This window comes from Leopardus geoffroyi, chromosome E2 (genome assembly GCF_018350155.1).
Source record: "Leopardus geoffroyi isolate Oge1 chromosome E2, O.geoffroyi_Oge1_pat1.0, whole genome shotgun sequence".
Classification (NCBI taxonomy): Eukaryota; Metazoa; Chordata; class Mammalia; order Carnivora; family Felidae; genus Leopardus; species Leopardus geoffroyi.
Window position 1 is genome coordinate 16,375,292 of NC_059335.1, and position 23,725 is coordinate 16,399,016.

The 23,725-nt window shown below is 36.3% G+C and overlaps 1 protein-coding gene across 2 annotated transcripts in view; it reads right to left on the reverse strand.

Annotated features, from left to right (window-relative positions):
• Window positions 1-23,725, reverse strand: part of LOC123578207 (zinc finger protein 569) — a 322,725-nt gene that overhangs the window by 273,468 nt on the left and 25,532 nt on the right. The window contains exon 6 of one of the 2 annotated variants that reach the window (XM_045440903.1): window positions 20,336-21,939. In XM_045440903.1, coding sequence (XP_045296859.1) covers window positions 20,336-21,939 — 1,604 coding nt within the window. Of the gene's footprint in view, window positions 1-18,824; window positions 21,940-23,725 lie in introns of those variants that run through there. The other variant, XM_045440911.1, reaches the window with a different exon arrangement.

The following is a 23,725-nucleotide window of genomic DNA, read 5'->3' on the forward strand; positions in this document are numbered from 1 at the left end:
AGTGGGATTTTTGCTAGGAATGCAAAGTGGTTCAATATATGAAAATAAATCTATATAATACACTAAATAGAACAAAGGGCAAAAAAAACACCCATATCATCCTCCCAATTGAATTTGAAAAATTCAGCACCTTTTCAGGTAGCACCACTCAGCAAACTAGGAATAGAAGGGAATTTCCTTACTATGATTAAGGGTATTTATGAAAAATGCACAGCTAACATCTTCCCCAATAGTAAAAGATTGAAATCTTTCTCCTTAACATGAGGATAAAAATGAGAATATTAGCTTTCACCACCAATACTCAATTTGGTACTGGAAATCCTAGCCCAAGAAATTAGTCAAGAAAAATAAATAAAAGGTATCCCAATTGGATAGGATGAAGGAAAACTAACTCTACTTACAGATGACCTGATTCTCATTATAGAAAACCCTAAAATATCCACACACAAAAACTATTAGAGCTAATAAACAAATTGAGCAAAATTATAAGGTACAGGGATCAGCACATAAAAATCACTTGTGTTGGGCACCTGGGTGGCTCAGTTAGTTAAGCGTCCAACTTCAGCTCAGGTCATCTGCATTCTGTGAGTTTGAGCCTCGCATTGGGCTCTGAGCTGACAGTGCAGACCCTGGAGCCTGCTTCAGATTCTATGTCTCCCTCTCTCTGCCCCTCTCCTGCTTGTCTCTCTCCCTTCTCTCTCTCAAAAATAATAAACATTAAAAAAAACTTTTTAAGTCAGTTGTGTTTCTATTCACCAACAACCCCAAAGGAAATTAAGAATATGATTCTATTTATAATAGTGTCCAAAAGAAAATACCTAGGAATGAATTTAAAGAAATGAAAACTTCAGAATATTTCTGAACACAATTGAAAACATAATTAAATGTAAAGACATTTCATTTTCATGGATTGGAAGACACAATCTTGTATTAATGTTCTAGGGCTACCATAGCAAAATACCACAGACTGGATGGCTTAAAAAATTTATTTCTAACAGTTCTAGAGGCTGGATATCCAAGATCAAGGTATTGGCAGATTTTTCCTGGGGTCTCTCTCCTTGACCAAAGGCAAATGGCCTTTTCTCTTTATGTGTGTTTTCCTCTTCTTATAAGAACATTATTCGTATTGGATTAAGGCCCCATCCTTATGCCTTCATCTAACTTTGACTCCTTAAAGGCCCTATCTCCAAATACAGTCACACTATGGGTTAAGGCTTCAACATATGAATTTTGGGGATACAATTCAGTTTATAACAACTGGTAATATGGCAACATTCCCCAAAGTAATGTAGAGATTCAGTGCAGTTCCTATCACAATTCACAGTCTTTATTTTTGCAAATTGGAAAAGCTGATCCTCAAAATCAAATGGAATTTCAAGAGCCCCCAAACAGCCAAAATAACATTGAAAAGGAAAGACAAGTTGGAAGACACACTTCCCAACTTCAGTATTTACTTCTACACTACAGTAATCAAAACAGTGTGGTACTATTATAAGGACAGACATAGAGACCAATGGGGTAGAGTTGAGAGGCTATATACCACCTTAAGAAAATGGGGTATGAAAATCATATGATCATCTCAGGAGATACTGAAAAAAAAATTTACAAAATTGAACATGCATTCATAATAAACCAGATTTAGAGGGAATATACCTCAACATAATGAAGGCTATATATGAAAAATCCACAGCTAACATCATACTCAATAGTGAAAATAGGCTTTTCTTCTAGGATCAGGTACAAGAGAAGGATGCCCACTCTCACCACCTTTATTCAACATAGTACTGGAATTTCTAGTCAGAGCACTTAGAGAATAAATAAAAGAAATTAAACTGTCACTACTTGCACATGACATGATAGTATACATGAAAACCCAAAAGATGCCACAAAAAAATTACAAGAATAAGTGAATTCAGTAAAGTTGCAGGATACAAAGTTAATACCTGGAAATTGGTTGTGTGTCTATAATGCTCATAACAAAATAGCAGAATGAAAAATTAAGAAAACAATCCCATTTATAGTTGCACCAAAAAGAGTAAAACAAATAACTAGAAAGATGAAAGACCTATACTCTGAAAACCCTAAAACACTGATGAAAGAAATTGAAGATGAAACAAATGGAAAGCTATCCCAGGCTCAAGGATTGAAAGAATATTGTTAAAATGTCCATACTACACAAAGCAAACTACAGATTGAATGTATTCCCTACCAAAATACCAACAGCATTTTTCACAGAATTAGAAAAATTTATATGGGGCCACAAAAGACTGAGAAAAGCCAAAGCAATCTTGAAAAAGAACAAAGCTGAAGGTATTCCAATCCTGGATTTCAAGATATACTACAAAGCAATGATAGTCAAAGCCATATGAAATTGGCACAAAAATAGATCAATGGAACAGAGAGCCCAGAAATAAACCCACACTTATATGGTCAATTAATCTATGATGAACGGGGGGGAAAGACAATCTCTTCAATAAATGGTGCTAAGAAAACTGGACAGCTGCCTCCAAAGAATTGTACTTGGACCATTTTCTAAAACCATACATAAAAATAAACTGAAAATGAGTTAAAGACTTAAATGTAAGACTTGGGGCACCTGGATAGCTCAGTTGGTTAAAAGTGTCCAACTCTTGGTCTTGGCTCAGGTCATGATCTCACGGCTTTGTGGGTTTGAACCTGTGTTGGGCTCTGTGCTGATGGGTGTCGAGCCTGCTTGGGATTCTCTTTCTCTCTCTGTCTCTGGTTATCCTCCACTTGCGTTGTCTCAGTCTCTCTCAAAAAGAAAGTTAAAATAGATGTAAGACTTATAACCATAAAAATTATAGAAAAGCACAGAGTAATTTCTCTGACATCAGGCATTGTAACATTTTTCTATATATATCTGTTAAGGCAAGGGAAACAAAAGCACAAATAAACAACTGGGAGTACCAAATAAAAGTTTTGTGCAGTGAAGGAAACCATTAACAAAACAAAAAGGCAGCCTAATGAATTGGAGATGATACTTACAAATGATATATCTGATAAGGGGTTTATATCCAAAATATATAAAGGACTTATACAACTCAAAAACCTAAAAACAAATAATATGATGAAAAAATAGGCAGATGACCTGAATAGTTTTCAAAAGAATACACAATCAGGGAAATGCAAATCAAAACCACAATAAGCAATCATCTTACACCTGTCAGAATGGCTGAAATAAAAAAGACAAAAACAAGCGTTGGTAAGGATGTAGAGAAAAGGGAACCCTCATGCACTGCTGTTGGGAATGTAAATTTGTACAGCCACTGTGGAAAACAGTATGGTGGTTCATAAAAAAATTAAAAATAGAAATACCATATGATCCAATATTTCCACTATTGAGTATTTACTGAAAGAAAATAAAAACAGTAATTCAAAAAGATATATGTATCCTATGTTTATGGCAGTATTATTTACAACTGCTAAAATATGGGAGATGAGATGTGGTACATATATACAATGGAATATTATGTAGCCACAAAAAGATGAGACCTCACCATTTGCAACAACATGGGTGGAACTAGAAGATATGCTGTGAAGTAAGTCACACTGAGAAACAGAAATACCATAAGATTTCACTTATGTGTGGAATCTAAAAAAACAAATAAAGAAACAAAAATAGAATCATACGTATGAATACAGAGAACAAAGTGATGGTTGCCAGAGGGGAGGTGGGTTGGGGGTATGGGAAAAAATAGGTGAAAGGGAGTGGTGGGAGATACAGGCTTTCAGTTATGGAATGAATAAGTCATGGGAATAAAAAGCATAGTACAGGGAATGTAGTCAGTGATCATGTAGTACTATTTTATGGTGACAGATAGTAACTCCATTTCTGGTGAGTATAGCATAACAGAGAAGTTGAATCACTATGTTGTACACCTGAACACAATGTAACATTGTGTGTCAACTACAGTTAAATAAGAAAAGTATAAAAACAATTGTAGAAGCAATAATGAGTTTCCCAGCTATGCAAAACCTAAAGGAATTATTTACCACTAAATGAGCTTAAGAAATATTAAAGGGACTTCTTTAATCAGGAAAGGAAAGGCCATATCTAGAAATAAAATATATGAAAGAGAAAACCTCATTGGCAAAAGTATTTAATGTATACACACACACAAAAAAACAAATATGACATAAACAATATATGGGGTTGTGTGTGAGAAAATGTAGTACTTTTAGAATGTGTTTGAACTTAAGTGACCACCAACCTAAAATATACATAGGTTGTTATATATGAACCTCATGGTAATCACAAACCAAAACTAAAGGTATACAAAACTAAAGAGAAAGGAATTCAAACATAACACTAAAGGCATTAAAAGAGGCGCCTGGGTGGCTTAGTTGGCTAAGCATCTGACTCTTGATTTCGGCTCAGGTCATGATCTCACAGTCATGGGAGTGAGCCCCACATTGGGTTACACACTGGAGCCTGCTTGGGATTCTCTCTCTCCCTCTCCCTCTGCCCCTCTTCCCTACTCGTGCTCTCTCTCTCTCTCTCTCTCTAAATAAATAAATAAGCAAACAACAAAAAATAAAGTCATTAAATCAGAAGGGAAGGGAGAGAAGAAGAAATGAACTACTAAAACATCGACAAAAAACCCCCAACAAAATGGCAATAAATATATACTTGTCAATAATTACTTGAAATGTAAATGGAATAAATACTCCAATCAAGAGATAAGGTGGCTGAATGGATTAAAAATCAAGACCAACCTACATTCTGCCTACAAGAGACTTACTTCAGTTATAAAAGTTACAGACTAGAGCAAAATGGTTGGGAAAAGATTCTACCAAATGGAAATGAAAATAATACTGGGGTAGCAATATTCATTGAACAAAATAGTCTTTAAAACCAAGGTGTGACAAGACACAAAGAAGGGCATTATGTAACAAATGGATCAATCCAACAAGGTATTACACTTGTATATATTTATGTGTTCAGCATTGGAGTATGTAAATATATAAAGCTAATATTAAACAGACACAATGAGAGAAACGGACAGCCATACACTAACAGTAGAGGTCTTTAACACCCTACTTACATCAGTGAATAGATCATCCATATAGAAAATAATAAAAAAAAAAACAAGCAAGGTCTCAAATGGCTTGAAGATGGCGGCGTAGTAGGACGCTGGGCTCACCGTGGTCCTGCAAATCACTTAGATTCCACCCACAACTGCCTAAATAACCAAGAAAACCACCAGAAGACTAGCAGAACGGATTCTCTGGAGCCAAGCATAGACGAGAGGCCCAGCGAAGAGGGTAGGAAGGGCAGAGAGGTGGTGCGCACTACACGGACTGGCGGGAGGGAGCTGGGGCGGAGGGACACTCCACCGGCAAAGCAGAGCCCCCAAGTCTGGCTTGCAAAAGTGGAGGGGCCGGATGGAGTATGTTCTGACAGCAAGCAGGACTTAACATCTGGAAGGTTATAAGCTAACAGCTCTACTTGGAGAGTGGGAGGGCTGGAGAACAATGGGAGGGAGGGTTGTTGAGCCCCGGATGACAGAGTGCAGCTTGGTGGAAACAAAGACGCTCGCCAGCGCCATCTCCCTCTCCCATCCCCCAGCCAAAATCCCAAAGGGAACCAGTTCCTGTCAGGGAACTTGCTTGCACCCCGCAAACACCCACCGCTGTGCTTCTGCGGATCCATCCCTCCGGTGGCAGGTCTGACATCCTCCTGGTGCCGTAGGGCCCCTCCCGAAGCGGACCTCTGAAGGAAAAGCGAGCTGAGCCTGCCCCTCCCGCCCCTGTGCACCTTGCCGATCCATCCCAGCTAACATGCCAGATCCCCAGCACCCCAAGCCTGGCAATGTGCAAGTTGCCCAGATGGGACATGCCACCCCACAGTGAATCTGGCCCCTAGGAGAGGGGAAGAGAAGGTACACACCAGTCTGACTGTGGCCCCGGCGGTGGGCTGGGGGCAGATGTCAGGTCTGACTGTGGCCCCACCCACCAACGCAAGTTATTCAAGACAGCACAGGGGAAGTGCCCCGCAGTTCCGCACCATTCCAGGGACTATCCAAAATGACCAAACGGAAGAATTCCCCTCAAAAAAACCTCCAGGAAATGACAGCTAACGAACTAATCAAAAACGATTTAAACAACATAACAGAAAGTGAATTTAGAATAATAGTCATAAAATTAATTGCTGGGCTTGAAAACAGTATAAAGGACAGCAGAGAATCTATTGCTACAGAGATCAAGGGACTAAGGAACAGCCAGGAGGAGCTAAAAAATGCTATCAATGAGCTGCAAAATAAAATGGAGTCGACCACAGCTCGGATTGAAGACACAGAGGAAAGAATAGATGAACTAGAAGATAAAATTATGGAAAAAGAAGAAGCTGAGAAAAAGATAAAAAAATCCAGGAATATGAGGGGAAAATTAGAGAAGTGATGCATTAAAGTGAAATAATCTACGCATAATTGGTATTCCAGAGGAGGAAGAGAGAGGGAAAGGTGCTGAAGGTGTACTTGAAGAAATAATAGCTGAGAACGTCCCTGATCTGGGGAAGGAAAAAGGCATTGAAATCCAAGAGGCACAGAGAACTCCCTTCAGATGTAACTTGAATCGATCTTCTGCACGACATATCATAGTGAAACTGGCAAAATACAAGGATAAAGAGAAAATTCTGAAAGCAGCTAGGGATAAACGTGCTCTAACATATAAAGGGAAACCGATAAGACTCATGAAGGATCTGTCTACTGAAACTTGACAGGCCAGAAAGGAATGGCAGGAAATCTTAAATGTGATGAACAGAAAAAATATGCAGCCGAGAATCCTCTATCCAGCAAATCTGTCATTTAGAATAGAAGGAGAGATAAAGGTCTTCCCAAACAAACAAAAACTGAAGGAATTCATCACCACCAAAACAGCCCTACAAGAGATCCTAAGGGGGATCCTGTGAGACAAAGTACCAGAGACATCGCTACAAGCATGAAACCTACAGACATCACAATGACTCTAAAGCCATATCTTTCTATAATAACATTGAATGTAAATGGACTAAATGCGCCAACCAAAAGACATAGGGTATCAGAATGGATAAAAAAACAAGACCCATCTATTTGCTGTCTACAAGAGACTCATTTTAGACCTGAGGACACTTTCAGACTGAAAGTGAGGGGATGGAGAACTATTTATCATGCTACTGGAAGTCAAAAGAAAGCTGGAGTAGCCATACTTTGATATCAGACAAACTAGACTTTAAATTAAAGGTTGTAACAAGAGATGAAGAAGGGCATTATATAATAATTACAGGGTCTATCCATCAAGAAGAACTAACAATTATAAATGTCTATGTGCCGAATACGGGAGCCCCCAAATATATAAAACAATTACAAACATAAGCAACCTTATTGACAAGAATGTGGTAATTGCAGGGGACTTTAATACCCCACTCACAGCAATGGAGAGATCATCTAGACACATGGTCAATAAAGAAACAAGGCCCCTGAATGATACATTGGATCAGATGGATTTGACAGATATATTTAGAACTCTGCATCCCAAAGCAACAGAATATACTTTCTTCTCGAGTGCACATGGAGCATTCTCCAAGATAGATCACATGCTGGGTCACAAAACGGCCTTTCATAAGTATACAAGAATTGAGATACCATGCATACTTTCAGACCACAATGCTATGAAGCTTGAAATCAACCACAGGAAAAAGTCTGGAAAAACTCCAAAAGCATGGAGGTTAAAGAACACCCTACTAAAGAATGAATGGGTCAACCAGGCATTAGAGAAGAAATTAAAAAATATATGGAAACAAACGAAAATGAAAATACAACAATCCAAATGCTTTGGGATGCAGCGAAGGCAGTCCTGACAGGAGAATACACTGCAACCCAGGCCTATCTCAAGAAACAAGAAAAATCCCAAGTACAAAATCTAATAGCACACCTAAAGGAAATAGAAGCAGAGCAGCAAAGACACCCTAAACCCAGCAGAAGAAGAGAAATAATAAAGATCAGAGCAGAAATAAACAATATAGAATCTAAAAAAACTGTAGAGCAGATCAATGAAACCAAGAGTTGGTTTTTTGAAAAAATAAACAAAATTGATAAACCTCTAGCCAGGCTTCTCAAAAAGAAAAGGGAGATGACCCAAATAGATAAAGTCATGAATGAAAATGGAATTATAACAACCAATCCCTCAGAAATACAAGCAGTTATCAGGGAATACTATGAAAAATGATATGCCAACAAACTGGACAACCTGGAAGAAAGGGACAAATTCCTAAACACCCACACACTTCCAAAACTCAAACAGGAGGAAATAGAAAGCTTGAACAGACCCATAACCAGCGAAGAAATTGAATCAGTTATCAAAAATCTCCCAACAAATAAGAGTCCAGGACCAGATGGCTTCCCTGGGGAATTCTACCAGACATTTAAAGCAGAGATAATACCTATCCTTCTCAAGCTTTTCGAAAAAATAGAAAGGGAAGGAAAACTTCCAGACTCATTCTATGAAGCCAGTATTACTTTGATTCCTAAACCAGACAGAGACCCAGTAAAAAAAAGAGAACTACAGGCCAATATCCCTGATGAATATGGATGCAAACATTCTCAATAAGATACTAGCAAATCGAATTCAACGGCATATAAAAAGAATTATTCACCATGATCAAGTGGGATTCATTCCTGGGATGCACGGCTAGTTCAACATTCGCAAATCAATCAACGTGATACATCACATTAATAAAAGAAAAGATAAGAACCATATGATCCTGTCAATTGATGCAGAAAAAGCATTTGACAAAATTCAGCAAGCTTTCTTAATAAAAACCCTCGAGAAAGTCGGGACAGAAGGAACATACTTAAACATCATAAAAGCCATTCATGAAAAGCCCACAGCTAACATCATCCTCAATGGGGAAAAACTAAAAGCTTTCCTCCTGAGATCAGGAACACAACAGGGATGTCCACTCTCACCACTGTTGTTTAACATAGTGTTGGAAGTTCTAGCATCAGCAATCAGACAACAAAAGGTAATCAAAGGCATCAAAATTGGCAAAGATGAAGTCAAGCTTTCACTTTTTGCAGATGACATGATATTATACATGGAAAATCCGAGAGACTCCACCAAAAGTCTGCTAGAACTGACACATGAATTCAGCAAAGTTGCAGGATACAAAATCAATGTACAGAAATCAGCTGCATTCTTATACACTAATAATGAAGCAACAGAAAGACAAAGAAATGGATCCCATTCACAATTGCACCAAGAAGCATAAAATACCTAGGAATAAATCTAACCAAAGATGTACAAGATCTGTATGCTGAAAACTATAGAAAGCTTATGAAGGAAACTGAAGAAGATATAAAGAAATGGAAAAACATTCCGTGCTCATGGGTTGGAAGAATAAATATTGTCAAAATGTCAATACTACCCAAAGCTGTCTACACATTCAATGCAATCCCAATCAAAATTGCACCAGCAATCTTCTCAAAGCTAGAACAAGCAATCCTAAAATTCATATGGAACCACAAAAGGCCCCGAATCGCCAAAGTAATTTTGAAGAAGAAGACCAAAGCAGGAGGCATCACAATCCCAGACTTTAGCCTCTACTACAAAACTGTCATCATCAAGACAGCATGGTATTGGCACAAAAACAGACCAATGGAATAGACCAATGGAATAGAATAGAAACCCCAGAACTAGACCCACAAAAGTATGGCCAACTAGTCTTTGACAAAGCAGGAAAGAATATCCAATGGAAAAAAGACAGTCTCTTTAACAAATGGTGCTGGGAGAACTGGACAGCAACATGCAGAAGGTTGGAACTAGACCACTTTCTCACACCATTCACAAAAATAAACTCAAAATGGATAAAGGACCTGAATGTGAGACAGGAAACCATCAAAACCCTCTAGGAGAAAGCAGGAAAAGACCTCTTTGACCTCAGCCGTAGCAATTTCTTACTTGACACATCCCCAAAGGCAAGGGAATTAAAAGCAAAAGTGAATTACTGGGACCTTATGAAGATAAAAAGCTTCTACACAGCAAAGGAAAAAATCAACAAAACTAAAAAGCAACCAACGGGATGGGAAAAGATATTTGCAAATGACATATCGGACAAAGGGCTAGTATCCAAAATCTATAAAGAGCTCACCAAACTCCACACCCGAAAAACAAATAATCCAGTGAAGAAATGGGCAGAAAACATGAATAGACACTTCTCTAAAGAAGACAGCCAGATGGCCAACAGGCACATGAGAAGATGCTCAACGTCGCTCCTCATCAGGGAAATACAAATCAAAACCACACTCAGATATCACTTCACGCCAGTCAGAGTGGTCAAAATGAACAAATCAGGAGACTATAGATGAAGGAGAGGATGTGGAGTAACGGGAATCCTCTCCCAGTGTTGGTGGGAATGCAAACTGGTGCAGCCACTCTGGGAAACAGTGTGGAGGTTCCTCAAAAAATTAAAAATAGACCTACCCTATGACCCAGCAGTAGCACTGCTAGGAATTTACCCAAGGGATACAGGAGTACTGATGCACAGGGGCACTTGTACCCCAATGTTTATAGCAGCACTCTCAACAATAGCCAAATTGTGGAAAGAGCCTAAATGTCCATCAACTGATGAATGGATAAAGAAATTGTGGTTTATATACACGATGGAGTACTGCGTGGCAACGAGAATGAAAGAAATATGGCCCTTTGTAGCAACGTGGATGGAACTGGAGAATGTGATGCTAAGTGAAATAAGCCATACAGAGAAAGACAGATACCATATGTTTTCACTCTTATGTGGATCCTGAGAAACTTAACAGGAACCCATGGGGGAGGGGAAGGAAAAAAAAAAAAAAAAGAGGTTAGAGTGGGAGAGAGCCAAAGCATAAGAGACTCTTAAAAACTGAGAACAAACTGAGGGTTGATGGGGGATGGGTATTGAAGAGGGCATCTTTTGGGATGAACACTGGGTGCTGTATGGAAACCAGTTTGACAAATTTCATATATTACCAAAAAAAAAAACGAAACAAAAAAACAAGCATTAGCCTTAAACACATTAGAACAGATGGATTTAACAGATACATACAGGATATGCCACTCCAGAATACACATTCTTCTCACGTGCGCATGGAACATTCTCCAGGATAAATCACATTTTAGGACAGAAAACAAGTCTCAGTACATTTAAAAGATTGAAGACAAATGAAGCATCTTTACCAACCACAATGGTATGAAACTAGAAATTAAGTAGAAGAGGAAAACTGAAGAAACAATATGTGGAGACAAAACAACATGGCTATTAAACCAATGGATCAACAAAGAAATCAAAGAGGAAATTTAAAAATACGTTAAGGCAAATAGAAATGAAAACACAGTACTCAAAATCTGTGGAATGCAGCAAAAACTGTTGTAAGAAAAGTTTATATCAATACAGGCCCACCTCAAGAAACAAAAGGAAGGAAAGATTCCAAACTCATTCTATGAAACCAGCATTATACTGATACCTAAACCAGTCAGGAGGGAAAGGGGTGGGGGGAAGGAGGGAAGGAAGGAAGGAAGAAAGGAAGGAAGTTAGCAGCAATTATCCCTGATGAGCAAGGATGCTAAAATCCTCAATAAAATACTGGCAAACTGAATTCAAAAATACATTAAAAGAATCATACACCATGATCAAGTAGATGGTTCCATATGTGCAAATCAATGTGATAACCATATTAAGAAAACAAAGGATAAAAATCATGAGATTGTCAACAGATCCAGAAAAAGCATCTGACAAAAATTATACATTTATGATATAAACTCTCAACGAAGTGTTTATTATACAGGGAATGGACATCAACATAATAAAGGCTATATATGACAGACCACAACTAACATCATATTCAGTGGTGAAAAGCTAAAAGCTTTCCTCTGAGATCAGGAAGAAGACAAGGATGCCCACTCTCACCACTTTTATTCATGATAATATTGGAAATCCTAGCCACAGTAATTAGGCAAGAAAACTAAAAGGCATCTAAATCAGAAAGGAAGAAGTTAAACCATCACTACTTGCAGATGACATTATGCTATATGTGGAAAATCCTAAAACTCCACCAAAAAACTAATAAATGAATTCAGTGAAGTTGCAGGATACAAATGAATATACAAAAATCTAAAAAAAAAAAAAAGATGAGTACACAAAAAGCTGTTGGCTATAAGCTAATTATCAGAAAAAAATTAATAGTCTCATTTACAATTGCATGAAAAAGAATAAAGTACCTAGGAATAAATTTATCCAAGGAGATGAAAGACCTGTACTCTGAAAACTGTAAGACACTGATGAAAGAAACTGAAGATGGGGCGCCTGGGTGGCTCAGTCAATTAAACGTCTGACTTCGGCCCAGGTCACGATCTCACGGCTCCTGAGTGTCGAGCTCTGTGCTGACAGTTCAGAGCCTGGAGCCTGCTTCAGATTCTCTGTCTCCCTCTCTCTCTGCCCCTCCCCTGCTCGCACACTGTCTCCCTCTCTCTCTCAAAAATAAATAAAAAACATTAAAAAAATAAAATAAACTGAAGATGACACAAACAAGGGGAAAATACTATGCTTGTGGATTGGAAGAATCTATACCCAAATGTCAATGGTGGTTTGCGCAAAACTAGAACAAATGATTCTAACATTTGAGAAGAACCACAAAACACCCCAAAACATCCAAAGCAATCTTGAGAAAGCTGGAGGTATATTGATTTCTAGCTATACTACCAAGCTATAGTAATCAAAATAGAATGATACTGGCACAAAAACAGACATATATATCAGTGGAACAAAACAGATAGATAGAAACATACCCAGGTTAATATTGTCGATTAATCTATGATACAGGAGGCAAGAATATACAATGGCAAAAAGTCTCTTTTATAAATGATGTGGGGAAAACTGCACCAGTTTTCTTATACCATATACAGAAATAAAATCAAAATGGATTAAAGACTTAAAATTTGAGACCTGATACCATAAAATTCCTAGAAGAAAACACAGGCAGTAAACTGACACCAGTCTTAGCAATCCCTTTCTGGATCTCCTTAGGCAAGGACAACAAAAATATAAAAATGGACTACATCAAACCAAAAAGCTATTGCATAGCATAGGAAACCATCAATAAAAAGAAAAAGCAACCTACTGAATGGAAGAAGTTATTTGTCAGTAGTATATCCATTAAACAGTTAACATTCAAAATATCTAAAAATCTCATACAACTCAGTTTAAAAATAATCCAATTAAAAGAGGGCAGAAAATCTGAATAGGCATTTTCCCAAGGAAGATGACACATGAAAACATGCTCAACATCACTTAACCATCAGGGAAATGCAAATAAAAACCACAATGTGATATTACTTTGTATCTACCTATCAGAATGGCGCATACACACACACACACACACACACACACACACACACACACACACACACACATATATATATAAAGACAAGTGTTGGTAAAGATATGGAGAAAAGGGGGCCCTTATGCACTGTTGGTGGGAATGTAAATTGGTGTAGTCACTATGGGAAATACTGTGTAGGTCCTCTAAAATTTAAAAATAGAACTACCATAAAATCTAGTAGTAGGTAATTACTTGAAGAAAATGAATGTATCAACCCAAAAAGATATTTGTACCCTTACGCTCATCACAGTATTTATAATAGCCATAATATGGAAATAACCTAAATGTCTATTGATGGAGGAGTGGATAAAGATCATGGTTTGTATACAACAGAATGTTACTTGGCCATAAAAAAGAACAAAATTGCCAACTGTGACAACATGGACAAACCTAGATGATATCATGCTAAGAGAGATAAGTCAGACAGAAAAAAATACTGTATTATTTCACTTTGGTGAAATACAAAAAAACAAAAAATAGAAATAAACACTCATAGATATGGAGAACTGATGGTTAGTGGGCAGAATGTAGTTTGGACAAAATAGTGAAGGGTCTTAAGTACAATCTTTCAGTTATAAAATAAGATGGGATGTAATGTACAGCATAGGGAACATAGTCAATAATACTGTAAGAATTTTGTATTGTGACAGATAATAACTAGATTACAGGGGTGACCATTTTGTCATGTATATAAATATTGAATCACTATGTTGCACATCTGAAACTAACATTGTATGTCAATTATTCTTCAATTTAATCAGAAGGGGAAAAAAGAATGAAAGTATAAAACTCTTAGAAAACAGAAGTAAATCTTCCTTATGTTGGATCTGTCCATTGATTTTTAGATCTGACACCAAAAGCAAAAAAAGACAAATTGGAGTTCATAAAAACTACAAACTTTTGTCTATGAAAGGACTTTATCAAAATGAAAACATACAGGAGAAAATGTTTGCAAATCATACATTTGGTTTGTCTTCTGGTTGGCTTTTTATTTGATTTTGATAAAGAACAGGGAAATGAAGCTGAATTAAAAGTATCTACTGAAAATATCTACTTACCCAGATTATTAACTAGAAAATGGAAATTCTTCCCCCTCCATTTTATTGCGATACAGTCAGCACACTGCACGTATAAGTTTAAGATATAAAGCATAATAAACTTACCTATGTTGTGAAACAACACTTCTATAGGTAAGAAAAAAAAACTGCGATGAGAACTTTTAGGATCTACTCTCTTAACTTTAAAATATATAGCAGGAGAGCCTGGGTGGCTCTGTTGGTTAACTGTCTGACTTCGGCTCAGGTCATCATCTCACAGTTCATGAATTTGAGCCCCACATCAGGCTCTGCACTGACAGTGCAGAGCTTGCTTGGGATTCTCTCTCACCCCATCTCTTTCTGCCCCTCTGCCACTCTCTCAGACTTAAAAATAAAACCATATAGCAGTGTTAACCGTAGTCTTCATGTACATTACATCCCTAGTACTTATCTTACAACTGGAAGTTTGTATTTTTTGGCCACCTTTATTCAATTCCTCTTTGCCCTGTTCCTCGCCTCTGGTAACCACAAAACTGACCTCCTTTTCTAGGAGTTTTTTTTGTTTTTATTTTTTAGATTCCACAGATAAGTGTGATCGTATGGTATTTGTCTTTCTCATTTGACTTCACTTAGCAAAATGCTCTCAAGGTCCATCCATGTTGTCACAAATGGCAGGATTTCCTTCTTTTGGATTTCCTTTCTTATGGCTCAGTATTCCACTATGCGTATGTGTGCACGCACCACAAATTCATTATCCAGTTCATCCATCCAATCCATACACTTAGCTTGTTCCCTTATCTTGGTATGAACATGGGAGTGCACATACCTCTTCAACATAGGGTTTTTGTTTCCGTTGGATATATTCCCAGAAATAGAATTGCTGGATTATACAGTTGTTGTTTTTTAAAAAACTGCATACTGTTTTGCATAGTGGCTATACCAATTACGATACCACCAACAGCGCACAAGTGTTCCTCTTTCTCCACATCCTTGCCAGCATTTATCTCGTCTTTTTGATGATAGCCATTCTAACAGGAGTGAAGTATTATCTCATTGTGGTTTTGATTTCCATTTCCTTAATTACTAGTGATGTTGAGCATCTTTTCATGTACCTGTTGGGACATTCATGGATCTTCTGCACAAGGGATTCAAATCCTAACAACTCAGCTTGGTTGTAGCTCTGGTCATTTCAATTAAGAAAAAAAAAAAAAAAAAAAAAAAAAAAAGCAATCAGCTTTTCACCCTCCCCTTTATCAGAGCCCAGTGCAGAATTCAGTTTCTATTCCTACCCAACAAGCTCTAGCAACAAGGTGTGGTGTTATCACTGTTTCCTCTCCATCCTCCACACCTCTGTTTTAGCTGGGCTGAATGGGGAGGTGAACTTCTATCCCTACCCACTGAAAATGAAGTGGGTATCAGTGCTCCACTTTTGCTTGGGTTGAGTCAGTGGGGCTCAGCAGGAACATCCACACCCACCTGTACACTAAAGCTATGCCTAAACTTACCTGCAGAAAGGAGGTTAAGTAGGAGCTAGAGTCTCAGAACACAACACACAAAATGTCCAGGATAAAAATGAAAATCATTCATACATCATATCAAGGAATAGGAAAATCTCAAGCTTAATGAGAAGACAATCAAGAGACATCAATACTAAGGTAACTAGAGTTATTTGGCAAGGAATTTAAAGCAACCATCATAAAAGTGCTTCAGGTGAACAAATCATGTACACACTTGAAACAAATGAAAAAAAAGCTCAACAAAGAAAAATATAAAGAACATGAAATAATTTGAAATGAAAATTACAGTAACCAAAAGACTCAATGGATGTGTTCAGGAGTAGAATAGAGAGTACAGAGGAAAGTATCAGTGAACTTGAAGATAGAACAAAATAAATTACCTAATATGAACAACAAGAGGAAAAACGTTGTCTTACAAGGGAAGGATAAAAAGTATGAGACTGGAAAAGCAGTAAAAGAAATAACAGCGGAAAATTCCTCAACTGTGGCAACAAACCTAAGTCTTCAGATTCAAGAAGCTGAGCAAACCCTAAACAGTATAAACTCAAAGAAATTCATGCTGAGATACATGATAATCAAACTTAAGAATACTGAAGACTAGAAACAAGTTTTGAAAGCAGTTAGAAATGACACATTCCTCCTATAGAGGAATGGTTCAGATAAGAGATTTCTTATCAGAAAAAAAAAAGGTCAAAGTGAAGTGGCCCCTTTTTCAAGTACTGAAACATCTGTCAACCAGAATTCTCTACCAGCAAAAAAACATCCTTTAGGAATGAAGGTGAAATGAAAACATACTCAGACAAAGGATAACTAAGATAGTCTTTTTGTTGCCAGGAGACCTATACTAAAAGAGTGGCTGACGGAAATTCTTTCAGCAGAAATGATGGAGTACAGAACATCTGAAATGAGGATAGAAAAGAAACAGTAAAGATATGGGTACATTTAATAGAATACCTTTCTCCTGTGGTTTCCTAAATTATGCTAGATGGTTAAAGCAAAAAATGGTTAACAGTGTCTCATATAGTTCTTATGGTATATAGGGGAAATACCTGGTACAATTATATAATAATAAAGGGGGAAAATAAAGAATCTTAGTTGAGATAAGGTTTTGAACTGGTTAAATGACAGTAGATTGTGGAAGTTATATATGTATGATGTTAATACCTAGAACAACTACTAAAAAATCCATAGAGATACACTCAAGAACTCTAAAGTAGAATGCTAAAAAAATATGCTGAAGTAACCCACAGTAAGGCATGAAAAGTGACAGAGGAACAAAATAGACGGAACAAAACAACCAAATGACAGATGAATGTTCAAAGCAGGTTTTTGTAATTACCCAAAGCTGGAAATGCAAATGTCTTTCAAAGGCTCGACGGTTAGAGAAACCATGGTATATTGATATCATGGAAAACTACTTGAGAAATTTTAAAACCAGAAAAATTTTATCTGTAATAACTGGGATTTATCTCAGGGCATCAGGTTGAATAAAAAACACCAATCTCAAAAGGTTATATAATGTAGGTTCCATTTATAAAACACTCTTGATATTAAACAGTATATTATAGAATATAATAATCTTGAGATTATATATTAGTGCTTGCCAAAGGTAAGGAGTGGGAAGCACAGAGGGGAAAAGGGTTATGGGTGTGACTACAAAGGGACAGAACAAGGAGTATTTGTGGTGTCAGAAGTTCTGTATGTTGATTGTGGTGGCAGAGAAAAAATTGGAGGGGTAGTTAGGAGATAAAATTGTATAGAACTACATTAACACACACAAGCACATGCAAAACCAGTGAAATCTACTAACGTACAGATTGTGCCACTGTTAAATTTGATATTGCACTGTAGTTATGTAAGATTTAACATTAGGGAAAATCGGACATAGGGCACACAAGCTAAACAGTACTATAGGGTATTGTTTCTGCAACTTCCTATAAACCTGTATTTCTAAATAAAAACATCTTTTGAAAGTCCCAGTAGAAAACAAATAGACAAAATATATGAATGAGCTATTCACAGAAAAGTTAATTTGAGTTCCACATATATTTGAAAGGTCTGAATATATAACATTTTAGATGTGGTACAAGAAGAGCTTTCACACCCACTGGGCACGTACGTCACACATATAAAATCACCAGCATGTGCATGACCATTTAAGAACTCAGAAACCAAGTAAAGCTTTGTTGAGATATGTGAAAATTCCCTCTGGTCTGATGCAGGCATCTATCCTTGGCTTGCTTGACATGTCAGAACATTATTCACATTTCACAGTAGGTATGAATGGCCCCTACTCAATCTGAAACCAAGCCAAATATAGGTTTTGGTTTTTTTTCCCCAAATGGAGAGCCAGTTATTCCAACAATTAACTATTTCTTTAGTTTCTTCACTGCCTTCAGCTAAGGAAGAATTTGTGTTTGAAATAAACAATTTTAAAATTGGCATCAATACACACACACACACACACACACACACACACACACACACACACACTGAATCAACACTGTGAGGAGAGGGTAAGCAAAGTGTCATCTTAATTCAGGTTTTGTTTGTGTATCAGTAAAGAGAATTTCCTACAAATTTTAGTTTTGACCATAAAGAATCCATTTTCAAGTTGTTTCTATAGGTCGTGTCCCATTTGGTTCTTATTTTAGAGAAATTAGAAAAATAAGGAAAGGCAAAAAAGAATACAAAAATAGCAACATAATCTTGACAACCTGATTTGTTACCACCATTATATTTGCTTTCCTTTTTATTAAAGAAATGTTACAGGTAAATATAACAATTCCATCTAAAACTCTCCCATTTCCTGAAAGGCAACCAATGTCATATGTGGATTTATGACCAATACACAGTACTGTTCTTTGCATTATTTTATTAAACTTATACAAATGTTACATCTTCTCATTGTACATTTTGCTTTTTCCTCTCAATATTATATACTGTGATCTACATAACTATATGTCACATTTATACCTTCTAAATATTGTATTCTATCATAGCAATAATTACGTGGTATTAATTTATTATTCTACTGAGAATTTATGCCCAATTTAGTGTTAATACAAACCACGATGCAGTGAACAGAGATGTGTATCTCGTGCCTCTGTATGTGTGCCTCTGAAGCCAATACACCAAAAGAGAAATGACAGCTTCATATTTATGTGTTCTTAGAGTAATCCTTTTACTCTAAAATAATAAATCTATTTTACTTTCATCATAGTTTTAGAATTTTGCTTTTTATATTCTTGTCTTCAATCTATCTGGAGTTTATTGTTGTATATGGTATAGAGAGCTATCATTTTTTGTTCATATGAATCTTCCATTTATTGAATAGGCCATTCTTTCTCCAGTGACTTCAGTAGCACTATCATACACAAAATTTCCATATCTCCTTTCTCCAATCCTTGTATCTGCTAATTTACTTAACAAGAACACATTTAGACACCAGCTTTAAATAAAAGTACGTGATGCTATCTAGTAGACTGTGCCTTCTCTTTTTTCACTGTTGTCTCTGCTATTTGTGGTCCTTCATATTCCTATGTAAAACTTTAAATCAGTTTGCGAAATTCTTAAAATATAATTAGTGAAAACTTTGAGTGGAAATACCTTAGAGATGAGAGAATTTTTGTTTTTAAAAATGTCACCTTTTTCAGACAATGTTATTTTTCTCAAAATTTCAGGTGTTATTTTGTGCCCTTGAAAATGTTTTATAACTTTATATGTATATATGTGTGCCTGGTAATTCACTGTTGTGTTTATCCTTAGACATTTTATATCAACATGTTTTTGAATCAAATATTTCTTGTGTAAGAGGTTATTTTTATAGCTTCTCTTTTCCGCCAATCTTCTTCTTACTTAACACATTGGTTAGGAGCTCAATTGTAATATTGATATGCTGATAGTAGATATCTTGTTTCACATTTTAATAAGAATGCTGAATAAATATCTTTAGATATCTGTGAAGGTTTTTGATGTTCAGCTTGTTTCACAATTTGTCACCTTGGTAAAAATACTCCTTGTTTCATAAATGTGTGACTTCTTCAAAAAGGCTTTCCACAGTCATAGTTTTCTGTTCTAGAACTGATTATGTGAAAGGAGATGCTCTTTCTAAAGGCTTTTCCATATTCACAATATTCATAGTGTTCTACTGAGTATGAATTCTCTGGTGTCTAACAAGGTGTGACTTTTGGCTGAAAGCCTTACCACACTCATAACAATGATAAGGCTTCTCACCTGTATGTTTTCTCATATGAAGTGTAAGAGATGAGATTTGAGAGAAGGCTTTTCCACATTTACTACAGTCAAAGGGCTTCTCACCTGTATGACCTCGTATATGTATAGTAAGGGATGAGCTTTGGGAGAAGGCTTTTCCACATTTATTACATTCATAGGGTTTCTCACCTGTATGGCCTCTCATGTGCACAATAAGAGAAGTTCTTTGAGAGAAAGCTTTTCCACATTCATTACATACATAGGGCTTCTCACCAGTATGACTCCTCATATGTAAGTTGAGCAATGAGCACTGAGAGAAGGCTTTCCCACACTTATCACATTCATAAGGCTTTTCTCCTGTGTGACTTCTCAGATGAAGAGTCAGGGATGCAATTTGAGAAAAGGCTTTACCACATTCATTACAATCATAAGGTTTCTCTCCAGTGTGAACTTTCTGATGTGTAATAAAGTTTTGCTTTTGGCTGAAGGCTTTACCACATTCATTACATTCATAGGGTTTCTCTCCAGAATGAATTTTTTCATGTGCAATGAGATTTGATTTCTGGCTAAAGGCTTTGCCACATTCCTTACATATGTACGGTTTTTCTCCAGTGTGAATTCTCTGGTGTCTAACGAGATTTGACATTTGAATGAAAGCTTTCCCACATTCATTACATTCATAAGGTTTCTCTCTAGTATGAATCTTCTGGTGTGTAATGAAGTTTTTCTTGTGGCTGAAGGCTTTTCTACATTCCTTACACTCATAAGGTTTTTCACCAGTATGACTTCTCATATGTACAGTAAGGGCTGAACTTTGAGAGAAGGATTTTCCACATTCATTACATTCATAGGGTTTCTCACCCGTATGAATTCTTACATGTATAATAAGCATGGAAAATTGAGAGAAAGCTTTTCCACATTTATCACATTTATAAGGTTTTTCTCCTGTATGACTTCTCATGTGAAGAGCAAGGGATGCAATTCGAGGGAAGGCTTTACCACATTCATTACATGCATAAGGTTTCTCCCCAGTATGAACTTTCTGATGTGCAGTGAGGCTTTGCTTCTGACTGAATGCTTTCCCACACTCATTACATTCATAAGGTTTCTCTCCAGTATGAATTTTTTCATGATCAATGAGATTGGATTTCTGGCTGAAGGATTTCCCACATTCCTTACATGCATAGGGTTTCTCCCCAGTATGAATTCTTTGATGCCTAATGAGATTTGACATTTTAATGAAAGCTTTCCCACATTCATTACATTCATAAGACTGCTCCCTACTATGAGTTTTATGATGTTTAATGAGTTTTTCCTTGTGGCTGAAGGCTTTTCTACAGTTTTTACATTCATAGGGTTTCTCTCCAGTATGAATTCTGAGGTGTCTGATGAGGTCCAAAGTTTGACTGAATCCTTTCCCACAGTGATTACATTTAAAGGGGGTTACTACAAGATGGGATGGATTAATGACAAATGATTTCATAGGTTCATTATATTCAGAATGTTCCTTTCTTATAAAGATTCTATCACTATTATGACAGTCAAAATTATTATGTTCTAAACACTTTCCAAATAAGTCATATTCATAGAGATTGTGACTGGAAGGAAAAAAGTCCAAGTTAAGAGGAAATGCATTGGCAAATTTCTTATGACATTCAATGACTTTTTCTTCAGTCAGTGTTTTTGTGAATTTATCTTCAAATTGTGTCAAAAGTCTGTCCTGGATTTTCTGACGCTCATCAATTCCCCATACTTCTCCTAAAACAGATTGCAAATAAATATCACTTGAAATATTTTCCAGTATTGTAACGTGAAGAAAATTTCAGAAAATATGCTATTATGGGATTGATTCTTGGTTTAAGACGTAGTTTCCCATTATAAAGCAAATTCCAAGTGCATGTATCTCCTATTTCCTTAGCTTTAGGAAATTCCAGGAAAAATACGAGTGGAGGAAGATAGTTAGGAATACAAATAGCTTTGATTGTGTTTAAAAATGGGATCTGAAACAAAACAGATAAACTGTTGCATAAATAAAAGGAAGAATGCAGATGTACAAATAAAGTTAGAAATGACACAGGAAAAAACAAAAACAGGAAGTTAAAAATCATAAAACTATTTTGCAGGACTCTATTAAAATATAACTTTATAAACTGCTTGACATAAGTAATTTTCTGGAAAATGCAAATTACCAAAACTGTACCTGTAAGAGGTAGAAACCTATATAAACCAAATTCCACAAAATGAACAGAAAAATACAAAAAAGCAATCCCTCAAAAACAAAACATATCAAAAGGTCCAGAGAGGTTCACATGGGCATTTGAACAAACATTTAGGGGACATTTGTTTTCATGCTCTGCAGAATGTTGTAAAAGAAAAAAAAAGGAGAATTCCCATTTTTGTGCATGTGAAACAAACATAACATTAACACCAAAATCTGACAAAGATGACAACCAAAAAAGCAAACTATATACCAATTTTACTTATGAATATCAATGTAAAAATTCTACCTAAAATATCAAAATGACCCAGAAGGAAAAAAAAGTGACCTAGAGCACATTAAATATAAGATACATCATAACTGAGTAGGTTTTTTCCAAGTACATATATATGTTTCGCTACTAGAAAAATCTGTTTCTAATCAGCAAATACATTAGTAGGTCAAAAGTAAAAAATCAAGTAATCATTTCCAAAGGTATATTTAAAAGTTATAAAACTAAATATCTATTTTCCATAAAGAAACCTTCAAAAAATGGGACTACTTATTTAACTTCAGAAAAAGTACAGTACAGCTTAAACACTTATAGTACCCTTAAATCACAATTTTTAATAAGAAAAATCCCCCCCCCTCCACAAAAAGGAAAATCCCAAAGTACTACACTAAAGTTAGTACTACCACCGCTACAGTACTGGATAGTGCATTAACAGAAGAAGAAATCAGAGGTATAAAAACTTGGAAAGGAAAGTATAAGATTAACATTTTGGTCAACAATAAAACAATTTACCTACAAAATCAAGAGTGAAAAATCATTATAAAATATAAAAACTTCATTATATTCACTATATATAGGAAATTAATATTTAGTTTCAATAACATTCATATATACACAACTATTTAGAAAACATAAGAATCATAATCACAACAAAAAATATGAAAAATATGTGAACAAATTTAGTAAGAAATGTTGCAAAATTACAGAAAACTAAAATGCACACACAGATGTGACCAAATGGAAAGGTGTTATGGGCTGAACTGAATGTACCACAAAAAAGATATGTTGAACTCCTAATGCCCATACCTCAGAATGTGAAGTTATTTGGAAAGAGGATCACTGTAGATGCAATTAGTTAAAATGAGGTCATTCTGGAGTTAGGGTGACTCAATCTACTATGACTGGTGTTCTTGCAAAAAAGGATTCAATGTGAAGAGACAGAAACACAGAACACCATGTGAAAATAAAGACACAGACTGGAGTTATGGTATCACAAGCCAAGGAATGTCTGGGGCTACTAGAAGCTGAAAGACACGAAGGAAGGGTCCTTCCAC